The sequence below is a fragment of the Bufo gargarizans genome, chromosome 1 (genome assembly GCF_014858855.1).
Source record: "Bufo gargarizans isolate SCDJY-AF-19 chromosome 1, ASM1485885v1, whole genome shotgun sequence".
Classification (NCBI taxonomy): Eukaryota; Metazoa; Chordata; class Amphibia; order Anura; family Bufonidae; genus Bufo; species Bufo gargarizans.
The window spans coordinates 34,152,032-34,167,128 of NC_058080.1; the positions used below are offsets into that span (position 1 = coordinate 34,152,032).

General features: G+C 43.8%; 1 protein-coding gene across 1 annotated transcript in view; it reads left to right on the plus strand.

Moving 5' to 3' along the window:
• Positions 1–916: 916 nt before the first annotated feature.
• LOC122924388 (vomeronasal type-2 receptor 26-like) overlaps positions 917–15,097 on the plus strand; it is a gene marked incomplete at its 3' end in the record, with an annotated part of 67,709 nt that continues 53,528 nt past the window's right edge. The window contains exons 1-3 of the mRNA XM_044275422.1: positions 917–1,498; positions 1,571–1,627; positions 11,641–12,681. Coding sequence (XP_044131357.1) covers positions 917–1,498; positions 1,571–1,627; positions 11,641–12,681 — 1,680 coding nt within the window. The remainder of the gene's footprint in view (positions 1,499–1,570; positions 1,628–11,640; positions 12,682–15,097) is intronic.

The window sequence follows — 15,097 nt, forward strand, 5'->3', positions numbered from 1 at the left end:
TAGCATTGGGTTCCACAAAAAAATTCCTTACCTTCTAGTGGATCAAATATGCGACCCAGAAGGTAGATTTATCATGATAAAAGGTACAATAGGTCAGCATCTATACACTTTTATAAATATTTATGCTCCTAACTCCAATCAAATACATTGGCTAAGGGATATCTTAAAGAGAATGGAAGCATTCAGAGAGGGATTTACCTTCCTCGGGGGAGATTTTAATTTAATTTTTAACCCATTCCTAGACTCCTCTTCGAAAAAATCAGCACAATCCCAAAAAGCCCTCAGTTCTATTCTAAAAAACTTAGCTAGAAATCATCTGATAGATGTGTGGCGCACGCTCCATCCAGATATAAGGGATTATACATTCTTCTCCCAGGTACATGGTTCATATCAACACCTAGACCATTTATTTGTGTCTAGAGAGCACCTCCAGCACTGTTCCGGGGCGGAGATCGGAACAATCACCATCTCAGATCATGCCCCCATCTCTCTCACTTTTATGTCCCCGCCAAATCGTCGCCCCACTAGAAATTGGCGCCTTAATGAAAAATTATTAGGCCTTCCTGACACCAAAGCTCGTCTAAAAACCCTTCTGGAAGGCTATTTTGAAACTAATTGCACCTCTGACGTGACACCGCACACAATCTGGGATGCCCATAAGGCCTTTATAAGGGGTCACTGCATAAGCATAGGAGCCCATATCAAAAAAATTAGGTCGAAACAGATCGATGATCTACATGAGAAAATAAAAGCTCTTGAAGGTGCCCATAAAAATTCGCTTCTCCAAACACATCTAAAGGAACTTTCAATATGTAGGGCCACTCTTAAAAATCTCCTAAATGAGGCATCTGCAAAATATTATTTGCACTCACAACAAAAGATTTTTGCCCACGGGAATAAAGCATCCAAATTCATGATGCAAAGACTCAAAAGGAGAAAACTGAACAACTATGTTCATAAAATGCGAACCCCAGAAGGTTCTTTGACCTTTGACCCAGACCGAATAGCCTCCCTTTTTAGAGATTTCTATGAGTCCCTCTATAACCTACACCCTTCGAACCAGGCTAATACAATCCCTGAAGCTGTCCCTGACCACATGTCTTTCCTAAAAGGCCTCGATCTTCCGCAGTTAACGGTCCCAGATAGACTCCGTCTTTCTGCCCCCTTTACCCCGGAAGAACTACTAAAGGTCATCAGAGATTCCCCAAAAGGAAAATGTCCGGGCCCGGACGGTCTGCCCACTCCCTACTACAACACTTTTCATGATATATTGATCCCGCACCTTCTACCTATTTTCAATGCAACACTGCAGGGTGTCCCTCTAACCGGAGATATGACCAGAGCAAATATAACTGTGATCCCTAAAGAGGGCAAGGATCACACGCTCTGCCCTAATTTCAGGCCCATCTCCTTACTTAACATAGATCTGAAGCTTTTAGCAAAGCTCCTCGCCAATAGACTAGCTAAACTTCTCCCTAACTTGATACACAGAGACCAGGTAGGTTTCATCAAAAATAGAGAGGGGAAAGATAATACAGCTAGGGTACTTAACATTCTTCATTATGTCAAGAAACGGGCTCTGCCCCTGGTCCTTCTCAGCACAGATGCTGAGAAGGCCTTTGATAGGGTAAGTTGGCCATTCATGTACTCAGTTTTATACGCAATCAATTTCCCTCCTCACTTCATTAAAGCAATACATGCCATGTACTTAAATGCCTCGGCCTCCATTTCAGTTAATGATGCCTTGTCAGCTCCTTTCCGGATAGGTAATGGCACGCGCCAAGGTTGTCCCCTCTCACCCCTCCTCTTTGTCTTATCCTTAGAACCCTTATTACAATCGATTAGGTTAGATGAGGATGTTCAAGGTATCACCCTAGGGGACCAACAACACAAAATAGCCGCTTTCGCGGATGACATGTTGATAATGATCCGCAATCCATCTATAGCCCTCCCTAAGATCTATAACCATTTAGATAATTATGGCAGTCTGTCTAACCTCAAGATCAACCATAACAAATCGCTCATAATCTCTACTGGTATCTCTAATGCCTTAAAGAGGGAATTGATCCAGACCTCACCTTTTAATTGGTCCTCCCCACACTTAACATTCTTAGGTGTCAAGCTCGGCACAGACCCCGGCCAATTTTTCAGCCTGAATTATCTCCCTCTTTTACAGAAAATTAAAACTGAGCTAGGAGCTTTAGATATCCCCATCCTCTTGTGGTTTGGGAGAAAGAATATACTAATGTCCCTGATCATACCTAAACTGACATATCTTCAACAAACACTTCCAATACCGGTACCCACTACCTACTATTCCTCTCTCCGCCACCTATTTAGAACTTTCATTTGGTCTGGAAAGAGGGCTAGGATAGCATATAGAGCTTTAACCTACTCAAAAGAGAAAGGGGGCATCTCTCTTCCGGACCCAGAATTATATGGTAGAGCTGTCCTGCTGGCGAGAGTAGTAGATTGGGTGAGATCCCCTTCTCACAAATCATGGGTGACAATGGAACAATCCCTTCTTGGCTCAACATTTTCAGCCTTTTTACTCGGCAAACCGTCCTTTACCCCTCCCCGCTCTGGTATATCTCCGGTTATGAAAGCTACTTTTCAAGCATGGAACGCTCTGCAGAGATCCCTTATGGGTATACCTTTTCCTTCCCCAACTCTGACTGTGGGAGATGTTTTTAATCTGACTCCTCAAGAACTTAGAGACAGTATCCCACACAAGATTAAATTCTCTACTGTGAAAATCATCGATTTATACCATGAAGGCTCCCTAATCTCCACAAATGACATGCACAAACTTCTAGATATTAGCCCTTCACGGTGTAACTTAATACATTTTCTCAGAACGTACATGACCTCACATGGGGGACTAAATAACCTCCTTAGACCCCTCACGTGGTTCGAGAACGTAATTTCTCAGACGCAACCCCCTCGTAAGATTATTTCCCAACTTTACAAAAAACTAAGAGACCCTCCTGCTTCACTAACTCCGGCTTTTATCCGCTTGTGGGAGAAAGACCTACATAGGACCCTCCAGGGAGATGAAATCCAGAGAATATTTATCTCCCCTCATATTGCTTCCAGATGCGTGAGGATTCAAGAGAATAGCTACAAAATAATCTCTAGGTGGTATAAAACCCCTGACAAAACATGTTTGTACTCTGCTTCGGCTCTGGACGTGTGCTGGAGGTGCTCGTTGGATAGGGGTTCATACTTCCACATCTGGTGGAGCTGTCCAAAAATTCTCTCCTGGTGGGAAAACATTTTCAGGCAAAGCAACCAGATATGTGGATCCAGCTACCCGGCTTCACCCGAATCTGCCCTTCTAAACCTCTTTCCCAAGGCCCCTCATTCTCCCAAATTAAAACTATTTAAATACCTACTAAGTGCGGCCAAGCTTTTGATCCCAACTGTGTGGCTCTCTCAAGATCTCCCATCTTGGGAACTATGGTTTCTCAGGATTGACCAGATCTATAGACTAGAGGAGATTTCCTCCTGGGAAGAGCGATCTCATCACAACTTTGAAAAAGTGTGGAGGGAATGGAAATCCTTCAGGGGATACAATCCCTAAAGTTCCTGCAACACCCCCCCCCCCTATTTTGTAGGGTCGGTTGGGGTACTACGCGAGACAAATACCCACTTACAATAGCACCATAGCCATATGATCCGCAGCTGCTGGAGTTCCACCGCCAAACCGCCTCAGACTAAGAGTCTAGCCTTATTTATCTTATCTCTTGACTTTAGATTTATTACCATAGAGTAAAATATCTATACGCCTTGCCTCATATAGGTACAAACTTGTGACCATTTGTTTTTGGTTTACTGTTTACTTTGTTTCCCTCTTTCTCCCCCCCCCCCCTTTTTATTGATGCAATGCTCATTGAAGATACATTGTACTTTACGGTACAGTTATACTTTGAAGCTGACATGTGATCATCTATATTTTCTTGATGCTTTATTTCTGTACCTGATATTTTGCTCAATAAAAGAGTTGAGAGAAAAAAAAAAAAAAAAAAAAAAAAAAAGAAAAGAAAAGGGGGTTGGTGTAGACCAAATCTTCTTCAAATTTGGCCATAAAAGCATTGGCATACGGTGGCGCCACGTTGGCCCCCATAGCCGTACCCCGCTGTTGTACATAGAAGTCGTCGCCAAACATAAAATAATTGTTCTCTAGTACAAATCTGAGTAGGTCCGTGCAGAACCTTTGTGTATCTGGGGAGTAGTCGGAGGTGGTTAAGAGAGCTTCGACGGCCTGAATGCCTTTGTTATGTGAGATGGAGGTATAAAGACTGTTGACATCGAGTGTTATCAGAAGATCCTCAGGAGTGATGTTAGTGGTATTTAAGATGATGGATAGAAAATGTGATGTGTCGAGAATAAAAGAGCGTGTCCTTTTTACCAATGGTGTCAGTATTTTTTCTAGAAAAATTGACAGGGGAGAGAGTATAGAGTCAGTGGAGGCTACAATAGGCCTGCCTGGTGGGTTGGACATGTTTTTGTGTATTTTGGGTAGTGTGTAAAGTACTGGGGTAACTGGATTCTCGTTATTGAGAAATGTGTATGTAGCCTTATCAATAGTGCCTAATTGGAGGTGGTGGTCAAGAAAATTAGTAATTTCTTTTTTAATGCGGAAGAGTGGGTTGAGTGTAACTTTTTTGTATGTACTAGCATCGGTCAGTTGTCGTCTGATCTCAGCTATATAAGCTGTGGTATCCATTACCACAATTGCTCCTCCTTTGTCTGCCGGTTTGATGGTTATGGATTTGTCATCTTGGAGAATTTTGAGGGCCATGTGTTCCTCACTTTTCAGGTTTTGTGGGATATGTAGAGCTCCTGTTTTTAGATCATTTATGTTCTTAGTAATATCATTCTGTACAAGGTTAATAAAAGTTTCAGCAGCATGATAATGTTTAGGGGGCATGTATTTACTTTTATTGCTTAGATTTAGGGATTTTAGAGTAAGTTCTGTGGTGGTGCTAGGTATTGAAGTTGTTAGTGGTGTTAGTGGCTGTGTGGAGAAATGTGCTTTTAGGCGTATAGATCTGTAGAATCTTTGGAGTTCCTGTTCAAGTGTGAAACGACGTAGGTTGCCATAGGGGCAGAATGATAGGCCTTTTGAAAGTGTATTGAATTCTGCCGGGGATAGTGTGCGTGAGGAAATATTTACAATTATGTTCCTACCTGGGAGCGGGTCTGGATGCCTGTCTGGTTGTGATCGGTGGGAGCCTCGTCCTCGGCGTATGTGGCGGGTCTTCTTCTCCCCGTTCGGTATCCACGTCGGTGAAAAAAACGTTGGTTGCGGTAATTGTTTGGTCTGTCGCTGCCTGAAGAGGAGGATGCGTATCCTGGGAAAGAGTAGTCGGAGCCCTTGGAGGTACTTTGCTATTGCCAACGATAGATCTTCTTTAGGTGGTATTCTTCCGAGTCACGAATAAATTTATTTCTTTTGGTATTCTCCAGGAATTTTCGGTGTTCCTCTAGGATATTTTCGGTCTTTTTCTTGAGTTCGGACCATTCGTCAGTTGAGATTGTCGAGACTAATTGGGTTTCAATGGCCGTTAGTTTTTCTTGTGATTCTTTGATTGATTGTTGTAGAAAAGTGAGGAACACATGGCCCTCAAAATTCTCCAAGATGACAAATCCATAACCATCAAACCGGCAGACAAAGGAGGAGCAATTGTGGTAATGGATACCACAGCTTATATAGCTGAGATCAGACGACAACTGACCGATGCTAGTACATACAAAAAAGTTACACTCAACCCACTCTTCTGCATTAAAAAAGAAATTACAAATTTTCTTGACCACCACCTCTAATTAGGCACTATTGATAAGGCTACATACACATTTCTCAATAACGAGAATCCAGTTACCCCAGTACTTTACACACTACCCAAAATACACAAAAACATGTCCAACCCACCAGGCAGGCCTATTGTAGCCTCCACTGACTCTATACTCTCTCCCCTGTCAATTTTTCTAGAAAAAATACTGACACCATTGGTAAAAAGGACACACTCTTTTATTCTCGACACATCACATTTTCTATCCATCATCTTAAATACCACTAACATCACTCCTGAGGATCTTCTGATAACACTCGATGTCAACAGTCTTTATACCTCCATCTCACATAACAAAGGCATTCAGGCCGTCGAAGCTCTCTTAACCACCTCCGACTACTCCCCAGATACACAAAGGTTCTGCACGGACCTACTCAGATTTGTACTAGAGAACAATTATTTTATGTTTGGCGACGACTTCTATGTACAACAGCGGGGTACGGCTATGGGGGCCAACGTGGCGCCACCGTATGCCAATGCTTTTATGGCCAAATTTGAAGAAGATTTGGTCTACACCAACCCCCTTTTCTTGACCTATGCCAAAACTTGGCACCGATACATCGATGACATTTTTTGCATCTGGCATGGCGATATAAATTCATTTACGGAATTCACCAAGTATATCAATAGCCAGGACCCTGACCTAACATTCACCTCCCACACAGATACGCTATCCATCAGCTTCTTAGACACAGTAGTCCTGAAAACCGAGGTAGGTACTCTCACAACAGATTTGTATACTAAATCCACTGACCGAAATACATTACTACATTTTTCCAGCTGTCACCCAAAAAACACCAAAAAATCCCTACCACGCTCACAATTCAAAAGAGTAACCAGGATCGTAGGAAATCCCACTATGAAAGAACAGCGACTCACCGAAATGTCCAATAAATTCAAAGACAGGGGTTACCCCACTTCCCTACTCACTAAGGAATTGGTTCTGGCCACATCCGCAGCTTCTACACCACCTAAAACTATCTCCCCACCACGAGTGCCCTTGGTAGTGACGTACCATCCATTCATTCCAAAGATTCAGTCTATTGTCAAAAAACACTGGCCTCTACTCCAACAATCCTACCCCGAAGTCGCCGAATTCAAACATCCCTTCCGAATGTGCTACAAGAGACCAAATAATTTGAGAGATAAATTAGTACATGCCGACATCGGTCCCCTCAAAGCCACACCACAACAAACCACCCTAGCCCCGAAAAAAACAGGTACATACCCATGCCTCCACTGTGCACAGTGCACCAACGTTATCAAAGGGAATCGTATAACACATCCCCGTTCGGGCAAAATCTACCATTCAAAAAACTTTTTACATGCAGCTCCTCATTTGTAGTGTATCTAATCAAATGCCCATGCGGCCTGGCCTATGTGGGGGAGACTACACAAAACATACGCGACCGAATTTCCAAACATAAATCCGATATCCGATGTAACAGAACTGAACAACCCATCCCACATCACTTTTCCCTTGCAAAACACCAAATTAGCCAACTCCGATTCCAAATACTGGAACAAATACCGACAGGACGACGAGGCGGTAACCGGATCGCGCGCCTAAAAGAACGCGAATCATTCTGGATATTTGAACTTAATACCCTTTTTCCAAACGGTATGAATCGGGACTTTGATTTTTGCACATCATGATAAACTTTTCTCAGATTGACATTACTATATGTGTGGCAAGTCTAATACAACTGGACATTCAATATCCTATACTTATCTTTTCCTTTTCATATCTGATATAAATGACCTCTGTTTATAATGTGACATTTATTAATGATATTTACTAATACTTATTTTTCTTTACCTCCCACAGACAAAATGACTCTTAAAGTCCATCCCAACCAGGTAGTATACGATAATATAGTCATAGAGTATCTTTTCCTTATAGCCGTATAGAACAAAAGATGTAGAATTTTTCCTTATAGCCGTATAGAACATAAGATGTAATCCATAGCTAACTATACTATATCTATATCATACTGGTTATAGAATTTCATTTAGACTGACCGTTCCTTTCTTTGGCCATTACTAATAGCCATTATTATAGCCACTATTATTATCTTAATACCCTGGTTTGATATATTTACCTCTGCCTACATTTACTTCTGCCTGCATTGTTATAGTCTAAATGGGCCTTTGCGGCAAGCCACTGATGCCTCCGTTAGTGTACAAATCCCCATACATCTTATGCCAGTACTACTTTGCCAGCACAGGTCTCGGCGGGCCTACTGCGCATGCGCGCCGGCGCGGCCGCCGCAGTGACGTCATCCGCCCGCGCGCGGCTGCGGCATGTGTGCGACGGAGCCGGAGGCGTGCGCAGGACGCCAGCCCACACCGGCTGACACACTTAAATATGGCACTAGCGCTGCCTACACCAGCGCATCCCACAGCAGGCAACATGCAACACGGACAAAGGTAATGGACGCTCCATCTATTCTACTCTCCTGTGGCAAACCCCGACAATATGTCCCTATGGGATGTGACCCTGACCCTTACCTAGCATCTTATCGGAGGCTCTACTTTTCTATTTATATATATCTACATGTCTGTATACCATTACTTAACCTCTGCAATACCCTACAGGTCTTGTCACCCCAGAGAAGCTCTGCCATACTGCCATATTGTCGGCTCAACTTTGCCATTGTCAACCATGAATTTCGCATGATACACTATCGCCTTATTGCTTGTGGACTCCAGCTCCTTCATGTATTTTTGTCTTGTATTTTTGTCTTGCTTTTTCTTGTTTTCTCTTCCTTTTTCCTATTTTCAATTTTGCCGCCTAATGTTGTACTTAACTGTACTCAACAACGTGTAGCTCTATTATCATACTACTGTCCCCAATTATATGCAACTTTACTATAGATGATACCTATATAATATGACAGTATACTTACTTGTCATCCTCTGTGCTCCCAAGTGATATGAGAGCTGACTATTTTTGACATACTTGTAATATATACCATGAACAATGATGTAACATATACTATCTTATTATATATAATGTCTCTTGACATATTACATTGTATTTTACTCCAGGCCGTGATCAAGGTCCCATACAAGGACCGAAACGTTAAACGTTGGCCAAGTCTTTTGCATTCCTGGATGCTTTAAAACAATGAAATTTTGGAATAATATCATGAAATGAAATGAAAATCATGAAATGAAAATATGAAAATATAAAAATAATTTTCTTACATACGAAAAAACGAGTGCCGTGGTCTCCTTTAATATTCATTATCTCACATTACCACTGAGCACCGTGCAAAAAAGATTTTTTCAGGAGTGCCGTCCAACTCAAGTGTACCTCGACTATATAACACCTGAACACCCTACAATAGTGAGGGGACACGACCACCGGCTCCCTACACCAGACACGGAAGGAGTCAGGGTCACCTGGGATCCAGCAAACAGAAAATAACAGATAAATGAACAGCACTTAACAGTGTTCTACACCACTATACAGGCACAGTGTTCTACACCGCTATACAGGCACAGTGTTCTACACCGCTATACAGGCACAGTGTTCTACACCGCTATACAGGCACAGTGTTCTACACCGCTATACAGGCACAGTGTTCTACACCACTATACAGGCACAGTGTTCTACACCGCTATACAGGCACAGTGTTCTACACCGCTATACAGGCACAGTGTTCTACACCGCTATACAGGCACACTGTTCTACACCGCTATACAGGCACAGTGTTCTACACCACTATACAGGCACAGTGTTCTACACCGCTATACAGACACAGTGTTCTACACCGCTATACAGGCACAGTGTTCTACACCGCTATACAGGCACAGTGTTCTACACCGCTATACAGGCACAGTGTTCTACACCGCTATACAGGCACAGTGTTCTACACCGCTATACAGGCACAGTGTTCTACACCGCTATACAGGCACACTGTTCTACACCGCTATACAGGCACAGTGTTCTACACCGCTATACAGGCACAGTGCTCTACACCGCTATACAGGCACAGTGTTCTACACCGCTATACAGGCACAGTGTTCTACACCGCTATACAGGCACAGTGTTCTACACCGCTATACAGGCACAGTGTTCTACACCGCTATACAGGCACACTGTTCTACACCGCTATACAGGCACAGTGTTCTACACCACTATACAGGCACAATGTTCTACACCGCTATTCAGGCACAGTGTTCTACACCGCTATACAGGCACAGTGTTCTACACCACTATACAGGCACAGTGTTCTACACCACTATACAGGCACAGTGTTCTACACCGCTATACAGGCACAGTGTTCTACACCGCTTTACAGGCACAGTGTTCTACACCCCTATACAGGCACAGTGTTCTACACCGCTATACAGGCACAGTGTTCTACACCGCTATACAGGCACAGTGTTCTACACCGCTATACAGGCACAGTGTTCTACACCGCTATACAGGCACAGTGCTCCACACCACTATACAGGAAAAGTGTTCTATACCACTATACAGGCTCAGTGCTCTACACCACTATACAGGCACAGTGTTCTACACCGCTATACAGGCACAGTGTTCTACACCGCTATACAGGCACAGTGTTCTACACCGCTATACAGGCACAGTGTTCTACACCACTATACAGGCACAGTGTTCTACACCGCTATACAGGCACAGTGTTCTACACCGCTATACAGGCACAGTGTTCTACACCACTATACAGGCACAGTGTTCTACACCACTATACAGGCACAGTGTTCTACACCGCTATACAGGCACAGTGTTCTACACCGCTATACAGGCACAGTGTTCTACACCGCTATACAGGCACAGTGTTCTACACCGCTATACAGGCACAGTGTTCTACACCACTATACAGGCACAGTGTTCTACACCGCTATACAGGCACAGTGTTCTACACCGCTATTCAGGCACAGTGTTCTACACTACTATACAGGCACAGTGTTCTACACCACTATACAGGGACAGTGTTCTACACCTCTATACAGGCACAGTGCTCTACACCACTATACAGGCACAGTGTTCTACACCACTATACAGGCAAAGTGTTCTACACCACTATACAGGCACAGTGTTCTACACCGCTATACAGGCACAGTGTTCTACACCGCTATACAGGCACAGTGTTCTACACCGCTATACAGGCACAGTGTTCTACACCGCTATACAGGCACAGTGTTCTACACCGCTATACAGGCACAGTGTTCTACACCGCTATACAGGCACAGTGTTCTACACCGCTATTCAGGCACAGTGTTCTACACTACTATACAGGCACAGTGTTCTACACCACTATACAGGCACAGTGTTCTACACCGCTATTCAGGCACAGTGTTCTACACTACTATACAGGCACAGTGTTCTACACCACTATACAGGGACAGTGTTCTACACCTCTATACAGGCACAGTGCTCTACACCACTATACAGGCACAGTGTTCTACACCACTATACAGGCAAAGTGTTCTACACCACTTTGCAGGATCTCTGCTGCCCAGAAATTGCTGTTTTTATCGCAATTTGCTGCAAATATATTCAGATTGAAGCAAATTTTACATCATATGACCAGTGGACTCTTCGGGCTGAGAACATCATGTCTGACGTTAGAGTACACCATGTGACCCTATGAGAAAATCATTTCTGAATCTCAAAGAGAGAAGTTTTCTGTACCTCACATTCATGTAGTCGTTCAGTCCAGGTCTTATTGGAAGTTTTCTCTTGACTTTCCTACTAAATAATTGAATATAAAATGTTCTACATGAAACTCTTTTCTCCTGTGTCCTGCAGATCAGCTATGGAGCCACCGAACACTCGTTATCCGATAGGTTCCTCTATCCACATGTCTTCAGAACTGTCCAGAATCACCACATCCACAATATGGTCGTCACCAAACTGTTGGAGCACTTTGGCTGGACCTGGGTTGGGATTTTAGTGTCGGATGATGATACCGGAGAGAATGAACTGCAAATACTGACAAAGTACATGAGAGAGCACGGGATCTGTGCCGCCTTCACCATAAAACTTACACAGCAGAATGTCAACGACAATGAGCGGATTTTACAAGTTATGAAGAATCCACAAATCAATATCATTATAATGTGTGGGACCTTATCTGTCAATGGAGGTGACTTACTAATTTTCCATCCATCTGTATCTATAGACAAAATCCTTATCCTTCCACCATCCTGGGCTTCCAGTTACTTCATTACAGAATATCAGTACCCAGAACTGAATGGAAGTCTAGCAGTTGAATTTTCATCACAGACTTTTCCGGGAGAGGAAGATTTGCTGAGAAATTACAGGAAACTCCCCAATATATACCATGATGAGCCTATGTGGACAATATCAGATATAATAGCAGGAACTGGAGATAAAGATTCCTTCATTACAAATAATTATACTGATATAGAGAATAATGAGACTAAAACAGAAACTATGCCAAGTCTGAGGAATTACCTCTCGTCAGGGGTCTCTCCGCGACTGTATTATGCAGTAGAAGTCCTGGCAAAAGCTCTACATGAAATGTTCTCATTTATAAGAGACCAATATGGAGAAAACTCAATGACCAGAGTCAGACATTACACGCGGAGGTTACAGCGCTACATACAAGGGATGAAGAATCCACTGGATCCAATGAAACCTTCATATTACTTTAATGAAGAAGGAGAAGCTGTACATCCATATGAGATAATAAACTGGATAATTATAAATAAGACCACACAGATGGATGTCCGTAAGGTAGAAGTAGGAAATTTTACACCATGGGCCGTCAGTGGAGAACAACTTCACATAAACACCCAGTCAATAACATGGAAACAGACAAAGGAGGTAAGAAGTGTTATACTATGTATGTGATTATGGACTGTCCACCCTCATCATTGTATGGGTAGCAGAATAGTGGGTGCAGCATTTGCAGCGTGCCGCCACCCTGGGGACGATCGGGTCCTAGTGTTCACGAAGGCCGATTGGTATGTTGTGTCCCTAATAGTTTGTGTCACTGTGCTCCTACCTGGATACTATCGCTCCCTAGGGATAGGCTCCATAGCAAGAAAGGAGTTGTAGTTGGTGGAGTAAGAGTCCAGACTTGGTAAAGTTCAATAGTTTTACTTGAATAAATTTGTGACATCCAAACAATACTTGATCCTTCTCTAGGCTCCAGCAATCTAAGGGTTAACTGGCAGGTGGATATGATTACTTTGCTTTCTCTCTCTGCTGCTGTGCTAATCTCTGGCTTCAGTCGGGTTACTGGACTTTCTAGAGGTTCTGGTAACGCTGAGTGGGGTGCCTTTGGCTGTTGACCCCCTAGTAATACTCTATCAACTGCAAGGGGTCGTGGTGCTTTACAAGCTGCTTCCCCTGGAAGAATCCTGCCGCAGGAGGTGGAAACACTCCCCTCAATGCCCAAGCTCTGGTCCCTTTCCAACTCACAACTAACTATATCTTCCTGGAACCCTTCCATTGGTAGGAAGCAGGACTAGCCCACTTCTGCCCAAAAAGGGGGAGAATGTAATGGGCAGTTCCATTCTATATAAAGGTACTCTCTGCCAGATACACTGCCACCTGCTGTTGAGCCAGGCACAGTACATGAACATACCAGATTTTGCTGCTGATGGTACAGTTGGTGGTGCAAACCAATGCAATAGAGGCAAACAGGCTAGCAACAGGAATGTCGGAGTGGTAGTGTCTCTGTTAAAAAACTTCACAATAATTTGTCCATCAAACAAATTTGAAGCTTTTGTCATTTGTTTCGGACGCCCAGCACCATTTTAATATCGGCAGGGAAACCACAAGAGAGTAAGAAGATTACATGACACTGGGAGTAAGTGGGGGGAGGGTTTTCCCTGATTGGTTCAGAGCCTAAAAGACAACCTCATCAGCCAATCAGGGGGGCAGAAGGTAGGGGGATGCCCTGTTTCATAACTAGAACTGACTGCTGAGACCAACAGCAAATTTTTGAACAGGCTTCTCACAACCCCCCTTTTCCCAAAGATATAAAGAGGACTTTTCACAGAGGTGGTAACCAGATTGGGGTGTGTCCCTGCACAGTTTGATTCTGTCCACTCAGTGCTGCCATTGTCAGTATGTGCAGGTACACCCCCCCAACTGGAGATGAGAAAATTATCAAAAAATTCAATTCACCGGTTTGCCATATTTTTTGAGAAAAATTTGGATCAATAAGAATATACTCATGGCAAATTGCGTTAAAAAAAAAAAGGTAATTTCCTGGCTGCAGAGAGCCTTTATAGGGGTGTAGAGCACTGTGCCTGTATAGCGGTGTAGAGCACTGTGCCTGTATAGCGGTGTAGAACACTGTGCCTGTATAGCGGTGTAGAACACTGTGCCTGTATAGCGGTGTAGAACACTGTGCCTGTATAGCGGTGTAGAACACTGTGTCTGTATAGCGGTGTAGAACACTGTGCCTGTATAGCAGTGTAGAACACTGTGCCTGTATAGAGGTGTAGAACACTGTGCCTGTATAGTGGTGTAGAACACTGTGCCTGTATAGCGGTGTAGAACACTGTGCCTGTATAGCGGTGTAGAACACTGTGCCTGTATAGCGGTGTAGAACACTGTGCCTGTATAGCGGTGTAGAACACTGTGCCTGTATAGCGGTGTAGAACACTGTGCCTGTATAGCGGTGTAGAACACTGTGCCTGTATAGCGGTGTAGAACACTGTGCCTGTATAGTGGTGTAGAACACTGTGCCGGTATAGCGGTGTAGTACACTGTGCCTGTATAGCGGTGTAGAACACTGTGCCTGTATAGCGGTGTAGAACACTGTGCCTGTATAGCGGTGTAGAACACTGTGCCTGTATAGCGGTGTAGAACACTGTGCCTGTATAGCGGTGTAGAACACTGTGCCTGTATAGCGGTGTAGAACACTGTGCCTGTATAGCGGTGTAGAACACTGTGCCTGTATAGCGGTGTAGAACACTGTGCCTGTATAGCGGTGTAGAACACTGTGCCTGTATAGCGGTGTAGAACACTGTGCCTTGCAGTAACACGCATAGGGAGTCTGCTGTGGTAGTGAAATAATACTGGGAGTCAGTATGACATGCAGATGACAGGCGTCGCTCTTAACAGTGACCTGTACAGTACCCCGCCCCTTAACTCTGACCTCCATTAGATACGGTCCCCTTATCTGTGACCTCCACTGTTTCCTGCCCCTTAACAGAGATCTCCACAGCGCCCGCCACTTTAACAGTGATCAACACAGTGCCTGACCCTTAACACTGATCATCCA